The 20565-nt window shown below is 33.6% G+C and overlaps 1 protein-coding gene and 1 long non-coding RNA gene across 2 annotated transcripts; both read left to right on the top strand.

The window, feature by feature from the left end:
• Positions 1-2694: 2694 nt before the first annotated feature.
• Positions 2695-6248, top strand: LOC125790062 (uncharacterized). Its single transcript, XR_007430003.1, has 3 exons — positions 2695-2866; positions 4589-4654; positions 6166-6248. It is a non-coding gene; the product is annotated as an uncharacterized LOC125790062 (long non-coding RNA).
• A 4418-nt stretch (positions 6249-10666) lies between these two features.
• Positions 10667-20268, top strand: LOC125790055 (uncharacterized). Its single transcript, XM_049473166.1, has 11 exons — positions 10667-10828; positions 11252-11302; positions 11761-11811; positions 12890-12976; positions 15962-16048; positions 16822-16884; positions 18081-18149; positions 18334-18359; positions 18534-18612; positions 19903-19964; positions 20081-20268. The coding sequence occupies exons 2-11, from the start codon at positions 11260-11262 to the stop codon at positions 20153-20155; spliced, it is 642 nt and encodes a 213-aa protein (XP_049329123.1). The 5' UTR covers positions 10667-10828; positions 11252-11259; the 3' UTR covers positions 20156-20268.
• The last annotated feature ends 297 nt before the right edge of the window (positions 20269-20565 follow it).

Raw genomic sequence — 20565 nt, 5'->3', positions numbered from 1 at the left:
GCCATTTATTTTCTGGCAGAAAATGCTGATATAGTAAAACTAGGTAAATTAATACAAAGATTTCTACTGAATTCAGTATATAACAATATTTATCATTGAATAAAATCTCCTCTTATACTACAGATACTGCTGAATTGCCATTTTACGCAGTATTACACAATACAGACTTCCTTAAAATATCAGCCAACCACATCTTACCTCACCCAGACACACTGTCTAGACTCACCACTGACTATATGTTTACTTGGGTTTAGTATTCTAATGTTATATAGAGTTAATTGCAGGTATACACTCACTGATCACTGAGTTTATTAATGTTTATTTGGGTTTAGTATTCTAAATGTTATATAGAGTTAATTACAGGTAGATACTATCACTGATCAGTGAATTTAGTAATGTTTATTTGGGTTTAGTATTCTAAATGTTATATAGAGTTAATTACAGGTAGACACTCTCACTGATCACTGACTTTATTAATGTTTATTTGGGTTTAGTATTCTAATGTTATATAGAGTTAATTACAGGTAGACACTCTCACTGATCACTGACTTTATTAATGTTTATTTGGGTTTAGTATTCTAATGTTATATAGAGTTAATTACAGGTAGACACTCTCACTGATCACTGACTTTATTAATGTTTATTTGGGTTTAGTATTCTAATATTATATAGAGTTAATTACAGGTAGACACTCTCACTGATCTCTGACTTTATTAATGTTTATTTGGGTTTAGTATTCTAATGTTATATAGAGTTAATTACAGGTAGACACTCTCACTGATCACTTACTTTATTAATGTTTATTTGGGTTTAGTGTTCTAATGTTATATAGAGTTAATTACAGGTAGACACTCTCACTGATCACTGACTTTATTAATGTTTTTTTGGGTTTAGTATTCTAATGTTATATAGAGTTAATTACAGGTAGACACTCTCACTGATCACTGACTTGATTAATGTTTATTTGGGTTTAGTGTTCTAATGTTATATAGAGCAATTTTGAGGTAAACACTCTAAATTATAAAACAATTAAAATACGTAATATTACAGTGTAATCTGTAATCTGTAGTAATTTTACAGTAGATTTTAACAGTATATCTGTTTTTATTCTCAGGGTGATCTGGTTTATTCCACGGTTCATCCAGCAGTGATGAAGGAGGAGAGTCCTGATCTCCAGTTTAATACAGAATAAATCAGTAAATACAGCCTCAATCTTCTCAAACTCATTTACTTCAGCACTTCAGACTATATTCTATTTTAACTGGAATTACATTTTAAAAGTAATTTTTTTTGTAAATATTATCTGAATACATGTCTTGGAACATGTCTATTTTTTAAAGTTAAAAATAAAATAAGCATTTAAAATTTTCAGTTTTTTTTTTTACTTTGACTCTACCCACACATAAATTTACTATGAATTAATCATGTTACGCTTATACAGCACCTTTTTAGACGTACAAGAAATCCAACCTTTTAACACACAGTGTGAGAAGTAGCAGCCAATCCCCCACGGCGTACTCTCAACCAGAAACCACTGCCCACCACTTACTCCTAATCTCCTAAACTCCACACAGAAAAGGATTAAATTGAATCCCAGTCAAAAGTTTCTACAGCCAGTCCAGACAGAAACATGGGCCTGGTAAAACTGTTTATACAATTTTATGCTTGAAACCAGTTTATTTACTTTACTGGAAAAAAATAAAATTTAGTTTTTGGAATGATTGTGTCCTTTTGATCCCAAAACATTTTAAATGATATGATGACTTCCTGTATAAAGACAAAGTTTATTTTTTAGACTAGTATTTAATTTTAATTTTATACTAATCCAAAATCATTTTTCATACATATAATAATTTCAATTATTAAGTCTCACTAAATTAAACGTTCATTTTATCTTTTTCTTTGGCCTAATTTCAGTTCTAAGAATTATGCCTTGTAAAATCTGATGATTAAAAAATAAAAAGTTTTGTCAATCACAGGTTTCACATTAATAAAACTCATAAAGTAGCATAACATTACGTATTTTTCATTTGTTCATTTAAGTAATTTAAGCAACTGAGAACTGAAAATGTATGATTATTACTTATCTGTATTTATTGTCAGTCATATAATCTTATAAAGTAATGTAAATATAACCAGCTGGACTCGGCTGCTACAGCCTACAACACTGAGACCAGACTATATTTAATAACTATTATAACACATACATAATATATAAACCCAAGAGAAGCAGCAGCAGTCTGTGGGGAATGACTACACACTGACGGTGAGTGAGAGGTAGATGGGAGGACACGCCCACTATGCAAATAGCTTGATTAACATCAGGTGGAAACCCCTGCAGAATTGCTCAGTGGACCCCTGTTCAACTAAAGAAAGGGTCAAACTGAGCATGTGCAGTAGTGCAGAGTAGTGCAGAGTAGTTGGCTTGGCCTCAACTAGAGTTCAACTACAGTTTCTACATTTTTAAATTCAACTTTTAACAAGTTTAACAGTGTGGATTCTAGACTCACATTTCTGTGAGGATTTGATTGCATTCAGCCACAGTCTTGCAGTAAAGGTTATTATAGATCTTCTACAGGGTCACGTTTAGAACTTCAGCACTTCTGCTGATTGTGTGATATGAGGAAGGGCTTCGTGAGGGAGTGTGTATAAAGACGGAAGGAGGAACACTGTATAGAGTGTGTGTGTGTGTGTGTGTGTGTAAAAAGAGTGTGAGGGTGTGAAGGCGGTAGTTCCTGTTGTTTAAAGTCTGATAATCAGAAGTGAAGTTGGACTGAAGCTGTAGATCTACTGTGAGATCAGATGATGAAGATCCTGCTGTTATCAGTTCTGATGATCCAGAGTTCTGTTCACTCGGCCCGGTCCGGTGAGTAATCCACTAATTTTATTATTATATAATCCAGATTATACGATTTACAGATCATAGAGAATAGAGATTGTGTGATCCTCATCTTTTAGTGGATTAATGTGGTTCTTTAAAAACTAAAAAATCCGTAAATGAATAGAAATTTCACTGATTTATGAACATTATTTTATAGTTCAGTCTTTGACACGTCAGTGTTGGATAAAGTAATCAAAACCTGTATTAGAGTTGTAAGTACAGAAACTGAAAGTACAATATTACTTTATATATATATAATATTAGTACAAGTAAGCCCACTATATTGACTAAAGTGCCAAAAATATTCGATTACCTATCCAAATCATTATATTCAAGGGACTGCTTATACAAACCCTAGTGAAAGAATGGGTCTCGGGCTCTCAGGAGCTCAGTGAACTCCAGCACTGTGGTATTACAGCGTGATAGGATGCAGCAACTGTGCAACAAGTCCAGTCGTGAAATTTCACTACTCACTACTAAATATTCCACAGCCAACTGTCAGTGATATTATAACACAGTGGAAGAGACTGGGAACGACAGTGGAATGGGTTTCGGTACGGTACGTGACTGTCTGCATTGTGTCTGCAAGTGTGGCAAAAAGTTTGGTAGAGGAGGGATTAATAGTATTATTATTGTTATGGCGCAGAGTTGTTTTTCAGTAGTTGGGCTCGGCCCCCTAGTTCCAGTGAAAGGAATTCTTAATGCCTCAAAAGATTTTAGACAATTTCATGTTCTCAACTTTGCGGGAACAGTTTGTGGACGGCCCCTTCCCATTCCAACATCACTACTGCATGTTAGTGCACAATGCAAGCTCCATAAAGACAAGGATGAGCTGTTGAGTTTGGTGTAGAGGAAGAGCATGTCTAATCTTAACCTCATAGATTACCTTTGGGATTAATGTGTGTAGTGTGCTGACTGTGAGCCAGATCTTCTCATCCAACATAATCAGGGACATAATCGCCCTACCTCACAAATGTGCTTCTGTAGTGTCACATAAACACACTCCTAAACCTTGTAAAACCTCAAACTCTACAGACTAAAAATAGTATACAGTACAGGTCAAAAGTTTGGACACACCGTCTCTTTTTCAATGCGTTTTCTTTATTTTCATGATTATTTACATTGTAGATTCTCACTGAAGCATCAAAACTATGAATGAACACATTTTTTATATTCTAGTTTCTTCAAAATAGCCACCCTTTACTCTGATTACTGCTTTGCACACTCTTGGCATCATTCTCTCAATGAGCTTCGAGAGGTGGCCACCTGAAATGAAAAGAAGGAGTTCCCAGAGGTGTTTATTAGCACTTGTTGCTCCTTTGTCTTCTTCACTCTGTGCTCCAGCTCACCCCAAACCATCTGGATTGGGTTCAGGTCCGGTGACTGTGGAGGTTCAGCTCATTTTTTATTAAGAACATAAAACTCCACATGTGTTCATTCATAGTTTTGCTGCTTCAGTGAGAATCTACAATGTAAATAATCTTGAAAATAAAAAAAAACGCACTGAAAAGGAGAAGGTGTGTCCAAACTTTTGGCCTGTACTGTATCACATTTTTTGACAATATTTGTGTATTTATTTTCACATGTACTTAAGTACTGAAGGTAAAAGCACCATGATGTATAATTGCTTTAATGTCTTTTTATTGTTTTTATATATAAACTGGTGGTGCTGCTGGTGGATCCTGATGTTCTCCTGCTGTTCTCCAGAGAAATCCGGTGATAAAGATAAAGATAAACCAGGAAGATCTAAACCAACAGCTGCTGCTCCAATCAGTGAGTTGTATTGTTTGTGAGTAAAGTGAAAGTGTAATAATGGTAAAGTGAGTTTCAGAGCTATAGACTGTGGTTAGCTGTGTCTAAACACACATTATAGATGATCAGGGCTGGTTTCAGTCAGAGACGTCAGTGTGGGAGGACTGACCTCAGAGCAGCTGCAGAGTTCAACCCACATCTACACACTTCTCTCTTTTCTTTTCTTTTCTTTTTTTTCGTTTCTTTTCTTTACCTCTTTACCTCCCTCACCTCACAACTCTCTAAAACACTGGAGTGGAGGTATGAAGGCCTTTGGGGACCCCAACGCTATCCTGTAAATATATTATCTTATGGTGTTTAGTATCTATATATATATATATATATATATATATATATATATATATATATATATTTCTTTTTTTTTTCCTAATCTACCTGCTGCTAAGTTAAACCATTTAAACACATAGGCAGTGTAAATTATAATTTACTGCTGTTTTATTTTATATATATATTTTTATATATTTATTTTCTTTATGATTGCTGTTTCATATTTTGCCGGCTGCAGGAATGACGAACCTGACTGACTGACTGGTTACTGTCAGTAACTAGTGGGAGCGCCCCCTTGAGGGGGATTCTGATAACAGTGTTGTTGTATTTTCCTGCATTGACCTTTACATCATTTAATATGGCCAACATTTTGATCACATAACTTAATTTTGGTCAATGAGATATAATTCTATTATTAACATGAACAATATCATCACTGTCCAATGAATCTCCAAAACAGCACCTTTACAGAAGAGAGAAACAAACCTTCTCAACTTTTAATGGAAGTCAATGAAAAACAGAGTTTATTTCAGTGTAGTTTTGAGGTAATTATTATGGTCAGTTGGCACAGTGTACGAGAAAGGTTATCTGTTCAAGTTATGCAGTAAAACTACAAATCGACAAACATGAAGAGATACTTGTTTTTCATTGGACATCAGTGATATACACTTTTAATAAACTCTGATTAATCAGTTCATGGTCTTAAATTAATATCACAATATTTCAGTGTGGTTTTGGTGGTGGACAAAAGAGTTTTAAAATACATTATTTAAAAAAAATTATTCAAGATTATACCACTGCAACAAAATAAATATACATGTTTTATTTACTGTAGTATGAATATAACTGCAAAGAAGACCTATAAACATTTGTTTTTTTCTTAAACAGTAACTTAGCTAATTATTGAAGTGTAACAACAATAAAAATATAACAAAAATAAAGTAATGCAACCAAAATATCTTCCACAGAACTAAAGTGCAGCATATTTAGTGTCTAAATGTAAACTGCAAACAAACAGTTAAACAATAGTAAATGGCAAAACAAATGCAAAATATACATTTTTACTATGACATAATTTTGCCAATCTAGTGAGCATGTATGTGGAGTTTAATAGATCACTGTTGTGAGTTAAGTGTGTTTAATCAGTTGTTGTATATGATTCTGTATGTTGAGCAGGTTTAATGATATTAATGTGTGTTTTACAGAAATATTCAGTCAGAGTGGAGCAGAGGGGAGTGGCGTCTCTCTGGTCTGTGGTAATAATGGTACAGTGATCTGGGAGAAATGCACTGATGGAGGGAGATCAGTCATCCTCAGAGCTGAAAATAGAGAAAACACTGAAAAATACAAACCTGATCCAGAGAACAGATACAGTGTATGGAGTGATTTATCACTGGTGATAAATAATCTCTCTGTATCTGATTCTGGGATTTACTGCTGTAACAGTGATCCTGTAGTGAATCTAACAGTGATTCCTGCACCACCACCAGCAGGTGAGCACCATTACTAACTCTATTCTATATTTCTAATTTGTGTTCACAAATATTAATAATAATAATAATACATTATTCCATAAATACAGTAGAGTATATAACAGTATGCATTCTGGAAACAGTCCATTATTATCCAGAACGACCTACAGTACTAGTCAAATGTTTGGACCAGAGTTGTCCAAACCCATCAAATTGTTGAATTTAAATTTGAAAAAAAAAAAATCACACAGTATAAGAGTATACAGTATAACAAATATTACAAATATAAATTAATACAATATAAATTCCATACACATATTATTATTTGACCACAAATTAGCATTAAAACATACTCTTTAAAACATCATCTTTCAAACTGGAACAACTTTCAATTTGTGGAAACTGATTCCCATATTATTTTACTTAATTCAAGAGTGGATTCAATTCTAATTAATTCATTAAATTGAATTAAATTATGAAATTCTGAATTTTGTGCAGCCCTGGTTTGGACACACTTCTTCTCACTCATTGTTTTTCATATCTTTATTTATGTATTATTTTCTATATTCTATATTAATACAGTAGACATGATAACTGTGCATAAACACATAAGAAATTACAAACATGTAAACAATCCAGAATGGGTGGAGTTAAACTATGGTAGGCTGAATAGAAAGAGTTATAGAGTTATTTAAATTTGTGGACAAGAGGAATAGTAGGATGTGTGTAGTAGTGTGTTTTGAAACAGGTATTTTATTATTTGCACACGTATTTATCAAACTAATTTATTTTTCGAAGTCAAGAGAAATTGAATTATTCATTTATCCATGATAAGAAATGTTTAATGTTCTAAAAATAAAATTTTTTATAAGGTAAAAACCACAGCACTCCTTCTCCTGATGGATCCTGCTGTTCTACAGAGAAATCCAGAGATAGAGATACAACAGGAAGATCTAAACCAACAACTGCTCCTCCAACCAGTGAGTTTTACTGTTTGTGAGTAAATTAAAGTGTATTAATGGTATCGTGAGATTCAGAGCTAGAGACTGTGGTTTACATGATACATGGTTTTCAAATTTTTAATCAAACAAAAAATTTAAAAAGGGTGACGTGCAAATGTACTTAGCCCCCCATACCAATACTTAGTAGAGCCACCTTTCTCTGCAGTTACAGCTGCAGGTCTTTTGGGGTTTGTCTCTACCAGCATATTTTTTCTCTGTTCTTCTTTATAAATCAGCTGAGGATCAGTCAGGTTGGATGGAGAGTGTTGGTCTGTGAACAGCAGTTTTTATGTCTCTCCACAGAAGATCAATGAGATTTAAGACTGGATCATTCTAACACATGAATATTCTCTGATCTAAATCATTATAGCTCCACTGTAGCTCTGGCTGTATGTTCAGGGTCATCGTCTTGCTGGAAGATCTCAAGTCTTTTACAGCCTCCAACAGGCTTTCTTCTTCCAGGATTGTTCTGTATTTATTTATCTCCATCCATCTTCCATCCATCAACATCCATCAACATCTGTCCCTGCTGAAGAAAGAAAAGCTTATCCCCACAGCATGATGCTGCCACCACCATGTTTCACAGTGGGGATCAGGGTGTGTTCAGGGTGATGAGCAGTATAAATTTTTCGCCACACATACAGCGCTTTAAATTTAGGCTAAAATGTTAAGGCCAAATGTAAAGCCCAAATTTGTGAAGCGCATGACTTATTATAGTTGTGCTGTGGACAGATTCTCCTGATCCACCTGAGCTGTGGATCTCTGCAGCTCCTCCAGAGTGATCATGGGTCTCGGCTGCTTCTCTGATCAGTGCTCTCCTTGCTGGCTCTCTCAGTTTGGGTGGATGGTTGGTTCATGTCTTTAGGAAGGTTTGTAGAAACAGGTGTAGAATAACTTTTTATATTTTTGGATGATGGATTGATGAAACAGAGCTGTTTGGGATGATCAAAGCTTGGGATGTGTTTTTTATAATCTAACCCTGCTTTTGTCACGTTTGGTGCTGTTAGCTCCTCTGTCCCTTCCACACCAAGCTCTAACGGAGGTTCTCAGGTCAACAACTACATTTCCCAGAATGCACCACCCGCTGACATCACGCACTCACCTGATCACGTGACACCTCACCTGCTTCCTCCGGGAAGTCCTGAATACTGATTACTGGCACTATAAAAGAGCACTCCACACTAACACCCACGCCGCGTATTGTAGGTTCTCCTCATTACAAAGCGTTTCTATATCTCTTGTCTCAGTTTATCTTGTGTATGACCTTGCCTTTGTTTTCTCGACGCCGATTATTGCCTTTGCCTCTGATATTGAATTGCTTGTGTATTACCTGGACTGTGTTTTCACTACTGCCTCTTGGATTACCTCTGATATTGGATCTCTCGTGTATGAACTCTGGACTGTCTCTCGTATGTTTTTGGATCACCTCTGATACTGCTTGCCCCGTGTACGACCATTGGACTGTTTCCTGTTTTACGGTATTGCCTCTTACTATTATTAAATTTATTTTTTATCTACATCTGCACGTGTCTGTATTCTGTACCTCACCATGACAGCTTTAAACTTCTGCTCCACAACTTTATGATGAGTTCCTTCTTGGTTCTTCATGATGCTGTTTGTTCACTAGTGTTCACTAACAAACCACTGAGGTTGATTCAGAACAGCTGTATTTATACTGAGACTGAATCACACACAGCTGGATTAATTCTATTAACTCATTAAATAATTAGATTTTATTCAGGTTTTTATTTAGAAAATCATGTATCATTTTTGTTCCACTTCACAATTACGTGCTACTTTGTGTTTGTCTATTACTTAAAATCTCAGTATAATACCTTTAAATTTGTGGTTGTAATGTAACACAATGTGAAATAGTTTAAGGGGTTTGAATACTTTTGAAAGCCAGTGTATATATGTGTGTGTATGTTAGTGAAAATGACCTGCATGTTCTAGAATGAGTTTTAAATGCTGAGTATAAAAATACATCCAGTGCTCAGTTTAACCACAAAATAACCACACCTAACACCTCCCTCCTCCTGCTACTCATCACACGCTGCTGTAGAAGAGAGGGGGCGGGGCTAAACTGGTGGGGTGATTGTGACATCAGAGAAAAGAGAATTTATAATGGCCTGTTTTTAGAGTACAGTCTTCATATTTGATATTTAATATCAAATATCATATATTATCTTACACCCCGTCAACAGTGTATTTACACTTCTTCCTCCTGCCTGGTTTAAATAGCAGAAGTGCTTCTGATAAATAAAGTGGCAAGAGAAATGTATGTGAATCTTTGGATTTAATAACTGGTTGATCCTCCTTTAGCAGCAAAAACCTCAACCAATGGTTTCCTGTAGCTGCAGATCAGAGCTGCAGAACGGTCAGGAGGAATTCTGGATCATTCCTCTTCACTAAACTGTTTCAGTTCAGCTATAATATTATGGGATATCTGGTGTGAATCTCTCTCTTGAGGTCATGATGCTGCAGCATCTCAGTTGGGTTCAGGAGGTCAGGACTCTCCAGAAGGAGTATTTATTTATTTTCTTCTGTTGAAGTCGTTCGGTTGTTGATTTACTTCTATGTTTTGGGTCGTTGTTCTGTTGCATCATCCATCCTCTGTTGAGCTTCAGCTGGAGGACAGATGGTTTTAATTTTCCTGCAAAATGTCTTAGAGACCTCTAATAGTAAAACACAAGAAGGAAGTGGAGACAATCCCCCAACTGCTGCTCCAATCAGTGAGTTTTACTGTTTGTGTGTAAAGTGTATTAATAAGTCAGTGAGAATCAGAGCTCTGGTGTGGTTTTCTGTGTCTAAACACACATTTTAAAACTCAGATGTTTTATGGTTTAAATTTAGTGAAATTAAATGAACCAAACATCTCCTGTAGGTAAAAGGTGTCCATATCGTAGCTGTAAAGGGGGACCGACTACACATTAATGTTTATAGGCATTTACAATGTCAATGACATTATAAAATGTCCCATTTTTGTTCTTATAATGTGTTTTTTAATGTACTTTTTCACTTTCTAACCCAATGTGAAACTAGTTATGTAATAAATTGTATCAATTTATTACAGACCAATATAAATGCTCTATAATATTTTATATATAGTATTTAGGCGTTTATATCCTAGAAACTTAATGAATTTTTTGTTTATTTAGTAACATTTTACTGTAAGTTACTCTAAACTCCATGAGTTCTTTGTACTGTTACACTACTAGTTTCTTTTTTAAACACACAGTTAAAACCTACAATTTTGTATTTTATTATTTCATGATTTTTTCCATTATTTAAGTAAAATATAAGTAAATCAGTGTGTGTGTGTTGTGTTTTAGCTCTCTCAAAAACCTCACCTACAGCATCCATATCTGCAACTACATCTGCAAACAGCAGCACAGGTAAGAACCACCATTAAACTCCTGTAGGTGTAATGTGTTGGGGTCCCAATACTTTTGTCCATATGGTGTAGTTATAAAGGGGGGCGACTACACACTAATGCATATAGGTTTACAATGGGACGAAATAAAAGCTTCTGGGGATGATTTCTAGTCAACTAGTGAAACTAGTAGTCGTGCTATAAATTGTAGCAGAATTTTATGACGAACAGACCAATAGAAATGCTTTATTTGTTTTATACAGTGTTTATTCACACATATACTATAAATTTGATAAAAAAATTATGTTAAAATATTTTTCTGTCTATTATTATTTTGTTACTAAAACACAAAAAAGTGAAAACCTGCATTATTGTTAGTATTTTATGTATTTATATGTTTTTCTGCAAGTAAAACATAAGTAAAACATTGTGTGTTGTGTTCTAGATTACTCAATGACCCCACCTACAAAACCCACATCTACAGCAAGCAACACAGGTAAGAAACCAAATACGATGTTGTAAAAGCTCCTGTAGGTGTAATGTGTTGGGGTCCCAATACTTTTGTCCATATAGTGTATCTGTAAAGAGGGGACCGACTACACACTAATGACTATAGGTTTACAATGGGACGTCATAAAAAGCTGATGTAGATGATTTTTGTTCATATAATGTGATTTTTAATGCATTTTTTCACATTCTGACATACTTTGAAACTAGTAGTTGTGTTTTAAATCGTATCAGAATTTCATGATAAACAGACCAATAGAAATGCTTTATTTGTTATATACAGTATTTATGCACATATAAACTATAAATTTGATTTAAAAAAAAAATACTGTGCATTATTATTTTGTTTATAAAACACAATGTTAAAACCTGCATTATTGTTAGTATTTTATTATTTCATTATTTTTCCAGTATTTAACTAAAACATAAGTGTGTGTTGTGTTCTAGCTCCCTCAACAACCTCACCTACAGCATCTACATCTGCAAAGAGCAGCACAGGTAAGAACCACCATTAAACTCCTGTAGGTGTAATGTGTAGGGGTCCCAATACTTTTGTCCATTTAGTGTAGTTATAAAGGGGAACCGACTACATATATACTATATATATATATATAGGTATTACAATACTTTTGTCCATATAGTGTAGCTTTATAGGGGGACCGACTACACACTAATGTCTATGTTTGTCTAAATTTAGAATAATATGTTATAAAAACTCTATTGGGTGTCCCAATAATTTTGTCCATTTAGTGTAAAGGGGGACAAACATGGTATAAAAACTCCAGTAGGTGGAATGTGTAGGTGTCCCAATACTTTTGTCCATATAGTGTAGCTGTGATGGGGGGCCGACTACACACTAATGACTATGGGTTTAGAATATGATGTGCATGTGTCCCAATACTTTTTTACTAATATTATTTTGTTGTTTTTTTATGCATTCTTTTTGTATCAGATTGTATTAGAATTTCATAATGAATAGGTCAATAGAAATGCTTTAAAATTAATGTTTTTAATAACTTTATTAACTAAATTATACCTCTAACGGCCATTTGTTGAGGTGCAATGTTTTTGTGAGACAGCAACAATTTAATATATTTTATTTTTAAATAACAGTATTGATGCACATATATCCTACAAACATATTTGGTGGAATAACCCTGGTGGTTTTTAATCACAGTTTTCATGCATCTTGGCATCATGTTCTCCTCCACCAGTCTTACACACTGCTTTTGGATAACTTTATGCTGCTTTACTCCTGGTGCAAAAATTCAAGCAGTTCAGTTTGGTGGTTTGATGGTTTGTGATCATCCATCTTCCTCTTGATTTTATTCCAGAGGTTTTTAAATTTGGTAAAATCAAAGAAACTTATCATTTTTAAGTGAAATCTTATTTTGTTCCAGAGCTGAATGTATTGTGTAATGCGATCTATATATACGACAGTGTTCTGAACAGTTACGCTTCTAAACTTTCACATGCTAAAGACCAGCGCTTCACATGAAGTTTCGGTTTCATCTCCATTTTTAGATGAAGTTTAGCACAGAAATCTTCTCAGGCTTTTGTTTTCTCTGTATTACAGAAACTCCACCGACTCATAGTCAGAAAACCACATCCTCCACGTCATCTGCAGGATCAGCTAAAGGAGGGGTTTCTAATGGAAACCACAGTGAGACACTTTCCTTTTTACTGAAGTGAACATACCGAATCCGCTAACTTTAATTGATTTTAAATGATTTAATTGATAAGAAATTAAGATCAAAAGAAGATACAATTAATACAACAAAAAAAAAAACTAAAATTAAGATAAAACTAACTTTTACATAATACAATTAAAAATACAAACAAATAAATGAGCTAAAATTAAAAACAATAATAATAATAAAGTAGGGTAACACTTTATAATAACTTTTATTAAAACATCATTAACTAACGATTAATAACTGTTATTTTTCCCATTTTTAGAAACTAAAAAGTTGCTTTCACATTTATAAATACTAATGAACGCATTGGCAACATGAACTGCAATTGATAAACATTTGCCCAGTTTAAAATTCATGGGCCTAATTCAGCGAAACACTGACGAAGGAAGGTGCCTGCCTGATGACCCCTGAGAAGAGCTTGCACTGAAGTTTGTGTTAAAGTTTGGATGAAGGGGATTGGTGTGGTCCTGCTCTTGTAATAATTTGTCTCATGAGTTTTTGTAGACGTCTGAGTACTTGGCAGTTGAGGCACGGACCATGAACATAGTTTGCTATGCTTCTGGATTCTTGTCGAGCCAGTATCAGATGGTAGTGGTTGCTGTGTTCTGCTCACGCAACTTATAATGTGATTTATTGTGTGTGATTGTGCTTAGGTAAGTGTGTTGTTGCCATAGTTAAAGGAAGTGAGCTTAGATTAAGGAGGGATTCTGTTTGTTCATAGGTTATTTTTTGGTAGGTCTGTTACTTGGCAGCTGAGGCAATGGACCATGAACATAGTGTTAGGCTGTGCTTCTGGATCCTTGTCGAGCCAGTATCAGATTGTGGTGGTTTTGCTATTGTTGTTAGTTGAGTGAGTAGTAGATCCTGGCTGAGCCCTATGCATAACCCCAGCTGTTAGGTGCAGGATTTGTCAATTTCCTGTATTATATTACTCGTATTAACCAGCAATTTATTAATGTTTAAATTCAATGATTTGCTAACATTTTTAATATGCATATCCATACTGATAAATAAGTGTAAATAAAACAAAAAATAAAAGTTACAATTAAATAAAATTAAGCAACACAGCACAAAATCAAAGTATTGCATTATTTTATTTAACATTTTGCAAAACACAGTAGTTTTTTAATATAGATTATTAGTATAGATGTAAAATTGGTGTCAGATCTGGTTCATTTAATATTGTGTTTAAGCCCCGCCCACTCTTACTCTGTTTTTAGATCTCACTGTTCTGATAGGATAAAATGTATTTTTTTTTACTCTGATAGTTTCGCAAAATATTGTCTTGTGTACAGAATTAAAATATATTAAATATATTCAGTTCAGCCAATAAACACATATATTTCCTATATGTTAAAAAGGGACATACTGATGTAAGAACAGCAGCATCTGCATGTAATCTCTGTTCTTCTTTTTAATCAGTTTATGGATATGAAAGAGGAAGCATGATTGAAGCATGATTTCCCAGATTTATTGTTTATATTCAGTTTAGAACATCTCTGCTGGATTAGATTTTAGAGTAGAGTCTCCTGGAATTCAGGCTTTCAGTTAACAGCTGTGCTGAACTCATCAAGAGTTAATTACTTGAATTTCTTGCCTCTTAATAAAGTGTTTGAGAGCATCAGTTAAAGTAAAGTATTGAAGAGGTAGAGTTACAGGTATACAGTGAATAGTGAATATTTGAGTTTATGTTTTATTTTGTCACAGAGGCCAAACACACCTTTTATTAAATAGGAGATCAGGCTTATAAGAATAGTCAGGGACAGGCAGGGTCAATAACCAAAGGACAGAATAAACAAACAACATACCAGAGTGAGCAGGCAATGAGGTCATAAAAAGAAAATCCAAATACAACCAATAGGGCAAGGAAAAAGAGTAGTCTAACGCACAAAAATTCGGCAATGACAAAACAACGGGGATAGTCGGAGAAGCGAACTGTCAAAAACAAAAGAAAGGCAACGTAGAAGAGCGAAAAAAGGGGGTATATATACTCAGGAACACAGGTTTGAGCAATCTCAGAAGCACGGTGAGCCTGAACACTAAAGTGTCATGTGATCTGGCATGTCTTGGAGGTTGAGCACAAGTGCATCCTGGGACGTGAAGTCTTCAATAAGAGCACTAGAGTCTAGAGAAACCATATTATGGCAAGAACTACTCAAATAAGTAATGACTAAGTAAAATGACTTATGTAAGACCATTAAAAACATTATAATGATGAAACTGGCAGTTATCAGGAAGAGTAAGAGTTTCCTCTGTTGTACAGGATAAATTCCAGCCTCAGAAACCGCAAGTTAACAGCTCTCCAGATAACAGCATCTAAACGCTTAATAAAATAATACTTCATAATCTAATAGAAAGTCTTTTAGGATGGTAGAGACAGTTACTTCAACAAAAGCAGGATATACTGTTTTAATACTCTTATTTTTAGAAGAAATCATAAATAAAGAGTAGGTGCCCCAATACCTTTGCTGGTCCCACTTTATAATAAGTGTCCCTAAGTACTATGTAGTTACACGGTAACAATCCATGTAACTACAGTGTAACTACTGATGAAGTACACATTGTTACAGATTAACGACAGAGGTACAGGTTATGTAATTACACATGTGTATTAAGGTTAATTTTGACTTGTGTAACAATGTGTGTGTGTGTACTTACATATATGTAATAGTGTTTGTGTGATAATTGAGTATAAACGTATCACACAGCTATTGTCTAGTATGTAATTAGGGCTGATTGAGTACACACACATTGTTACACATGTGTAATTACATAACCTGTACCTCTGTAGTTAATCTGTAACAGTGTGTACTTCATCAGTAGTTACACTGTAGTTACATGGATTGTTACTGTGTAACTACATAGTACTTAGAGACACTTATTATAAAGTGGGACCCCTTTGCTTATATAATATAGGTGCAGTTATTAATCTATATTTTATATAATTACAGAAGGAATCACTATCGCTGTGGTGGTGGTTGGGGCTGGACTCGTCCTATTGGCTGTAGTTCTAATGAGACGCTGTTCCAAACAGAAGGGTGAGTGAATAGTGATAAACTGTGATACACTGTGATAAATTGGGATAAACAGTGATAAAGTGATAAACAGTATTTTAATAACATTATCATAACGTTACCGTTAAACACTAATGTAATATGTACTGTTATTATTATATTTCCTGTACTGTTATTATTATATTTCCTGTACTGTTGTTAATATATTTTCTGCACTGTTATTATTATATTTCCTGTACTGTTATTAATATATTTTCTGTACTGTTATTATTATATTTCCTGTACTGTTATTAACATATTTTCTGTACTGTTATTATATTTCCTGTACTGTTATTAATATATTTTCTGTACTGTTTTTATCATATTTCCTGTATTGTTATTACTATATTTCCTGTACTGTTATTATTATATTTCCTGTACTGTTATTATATTTCCTGTACTGTTATTATTATATTCCCTGTACTGTTATTATATTTCCTGTATTTTATTAATATATTTCCTGTATTGTTATTAATATATTTCCTGTACTGTTATTATTATATTTCCTGTATTGTTATTACTATATTTCCTGTACTGTTATTATTATATTTCCTGTACTGTTATTATATTTCCTGTACTGTTATTATTATATTTCCTGTACTGTAATTATATTTCCTGTACTGTTATTATTATATTTCCTGTACTGTAATTATATTTCCTGTACTGTTATTATTATATTTCCTGTACTGTAATTATATTTCCTGTACTGTTATTATTATATTTCCTGTACTGTAATTATATTTCCTGTACTGTTATAGCTCAGGAGAACGAGCATGTTTACGCCACCATCCCCGACTCCACCGCTCCCGCCACTCAACCCGGTGAGCAGATATATTTATATATATATATATTACAGTATGTTTTACTGAGATAAGCTGATCAGTGGTGATACTAATCACTTATTGGTAATCAATACAATCGGTTAATCACTGATCCAGATAAACTTCAAACATAATGGGCTTCTGTAATTATCTATCTATTTATCTATATTTGTGCCTGTATCTGTATGTCTGTCTTTGTCTGTCTGTGTATTTATTTGTCTGTCTGTCTGTATCTATCGATCTACTGTCTGTCTGTCTTTCTGTCTGTCTGTCTCTATCGATCTACTGTCTGTCCGTCTTTCTGTCTGTCTGTGTCTATCGATCTACTGTCTGTCTGTCTTTCTGTCTGTCTGTATCAACGATCTACTGTCTGTCTTTCTGTCTGTCTGTCTGTATCTACTGATCTACTTTCTGTCTGTCTATCTGTATCTATCTATCTATCTATCTACTGTCTGTCTTTCTGTCTGTCTGTATCTACGATCTACTGTCTGTCTTTCTGTCTGTCTGTTTGTCTGTATCTACTGATCTACTGTCTGTCTTTCTGTCTGTATCTATCTACTGTCTGTCTGTCTTTCTGTCTGCTGTCTGTTTATCTGTCTGTCTTTCTGTCTGTCTGTATCTATTGATCTACTGTCTGTCTGTCTTTCTGTCTGTCTGTATCTAGATAGATAGATAGATAGATAGATAGATAGATACTTTATTGATCCCGAAGGAAATTTAGCAAATTTGGGAACGCTCTTTCAGCTGTAGCCTAAAAGGCAAGACAGGCTCCTCTGACGGCACGCGGGAATGTGATGGCAGTGAGCACATGATCTATCGATCTACTACCTGTCTGTCTGTCTGTATCTATCGATCTACTACCTGTCTGTCTTTCTGTCTGTCTGTCTACCGTCTGTCTTTCTGTCTGTCTGTATCTATCTATCTACTGTTTGTTTGTCTGTATCTATTTATCTATCTACTGTCTGTCTTTCTGTCTGTATCTGTATGTCTTCTGTCTGTCTGTCTTTCTGTCTATTTGTCTGGGTGTATATTAATAAAATAAATTAAATATGTCTGGATTATTCTGTGTTTTTGTTGTACAGTCCCAAACCTTTCTGATTTGGGGTTATACACACTAATATCTGGTAGATTAATTAAACATGAGGCAGATTTGTATTATACAGATTTATATACTCTTAAACTCTATTTCCTTACAGACTCCTCCCCTCCCAGAATTTATGAAGCCGTTTACTGTCTGGCAGGAGATCCTGACATAGTGAAACTAGGTAAATTAATAAACACATTAATACACTGATTTCAGTATATAACTCGAGATATATACTCTGAGAGACTACTGACTTTATTATGTTTGTTTGGGTTTTGTATTTTTATATTATATAGACCTAATTACAGGTAGATGTTGTACGTCTGTGGTAATAACTTTTTGGTATTTATGTTCTGATTATTCAGGTTTAAAGAATCAAGCAGAGAATACGGTAAATAATCTATAACCACAATAATATATATTTTTAATAATAGTTCAATCAAATATTATGCAAAGTCAATCAGTTCTTTATGATGTTGTGAGGGTCACAGTTATTATTAAAGTTATATATAAATATAAACTAGAGTATTTTTAAACAAAGTTTTAATTATTTATTTTTTTCCAGACTGATCTGGTTTATTCCACTGTTCAACCAGTTCAACCAGCTGTGCTAAACGAGCCCAGTCCTGATCACCTTTATACAGGTATTTCAGTTTCATTTTCTAATGTTATATAGAGTTAATTACAGGTAGATACTCTCACTGATCACTGACTTTATTAATGTTTATTTGGCTTTAGTACTCTAATGTTATATAGAGTTAATTACAGGTAGACACTCACTGATCTCTAACTTTATTAATGTTTATTTTAGTTTAATATTCTAATATTATATAGAGTTAATTACAGGTAGATACTCTCACTTATCACTGACTTTATTAATGTTTATTTGAGTTTAGTATTCTAATGTTATATAGAGTTAATTACAGGTACACACTCTCACTGATCACTGACTTTATTAATAGTTACTTGGGTTTAGTATTCTAATGTTATATAGAGTTAACTACAGGTAGACACTCTCACTGATTACTGATTTATTAATGTTCATTTGGGTTTAGTATTCTAATGTTATATAGAGTTAACTACAGGTAGACACTCTCACTGATCACTGACTTTATTAATGTTTATTTGGGTTTAGTATTCTAATGTTATATAGAGTTAATTACAGGTAGATACTCTCAATGATCACTGACTTTATTAATGTTTATTTGGGTTTAGTATTTTAATGTTATATAGAGTTAATTACAGGTAGACACTCTCACTGATCACTGATTTTATTAATGTTTATTTGGGTTTAGTATTCTAATGTTATATAGAGTTAATTACAGGTAGACTTTCTCTCTGATCACTGCCGTTATTAATGTTTATTTAGGTTTAGTATTCTAAAGTTATATAGAGTTAATTACAGGTAGATACTCTCAATGATCACTGACTTTATTCATGTTTATTTGGGTTTAGTATTCTAATGTTATATAGAGTTAATTACAGGTAGATACTCTCACTGATCACTGACTTTATTAATGTTTATTTGGGTTAATTATTCTAAAGTTATATAGAGTTAATTACAGGTAGATACTCTTAATGATTACTGACTTTATTAATGTTTATTTGGGTTTAGTATTCTAATGTTATATAGAGTTAATTACAGGTAGACACTCTCACTGATCACTGACTTTATTAATGTTTATTTGGGTTTAGTATTCTAATGTTATATAGAGTTAATTACAGGTAGACTTTCTCTCTGATCACTGCCGTTATTAATGTTTATTTAGGTTTAGTATTCTAAAGTTATATAGAGTTAATTACAGGTAGATACTCTCAATGATCACTGACTTTATTAATGTTTATTTGGGTTTAGTATTTTAATGTTATATAGAGATAATTACAGGTATATGTTGTAGGTATGTGGTAATAACTGTAGTGTTCTAATTTTACAGTTTTAGAGAATCCAACTGCTGATTCTCCTCAAATTCCACAAACCCCGCCCACAGTGAATCCGGTAAATAATATATAACCCTCTCATAAATAATATAGTTTAATTAAATAAAATAGCAAATTATCAAATATTAAAATAAGCTGTAGTAATTTTATTTTTATATTTGTTTTTATTCTCAGAGTGATCTGGTTTATTCCATGGTTCAGCCGGTTCAGAAGAAGGAGAGTCCTGATCTCCAGATTAATAAAGAATAAATGTAAAAAAGTAATTTTGTTTCTTTATTTTTGTTGTAAATATTTAATAATTATGTGATTTTGGCCATATAAGTTGTGCTCATGTTAAAAATAAAATAAAACATTTAAAAACATCATTTTACTGTGCTGGGATGTTTGGTTGTAGTGTTTGTAGTAGCGGATGCATTATTGCCAAGGGAAGTAATAGTAGTAGTAGTGTTTTAGTAGAATGGTAGTAGTGGTGGTGGTGTTAGTATTAGTTGAATAGTAGTAGTAGTAGTGCTTATAGTGTAGTAATGTAGTCATGTAGTAGTATTAACAGCGGTAGTATAGTATTAGTAATAGTATTGTAGTGTTGTAGAGTAGTACTGTAGTAGTAGTGCTGTAGTGATAGTCAAAATAGTAGTATTAATAGTACCAGTAGTAGTATT

Source organism: Astyanax mexicanus, unplaced genomic scaffold (genome assembly GCF_023375975.1).
Source record: "Astyanax mexicanus isolate ESR-SI-001 unplaced genomic scaffold, AstMex3_surface scaffold_34, whole genome shotgun sequence".
Lineage (NCBI taxonomy): Eukaryota > Metazoa > Chordata > Actinopteri > Characiformes > Acestrorhamphidae > Astyanax > Astyanax mexicanus.
This window is presented reverse-complemented; position numbering and strand designations above follow the sequence as displayed.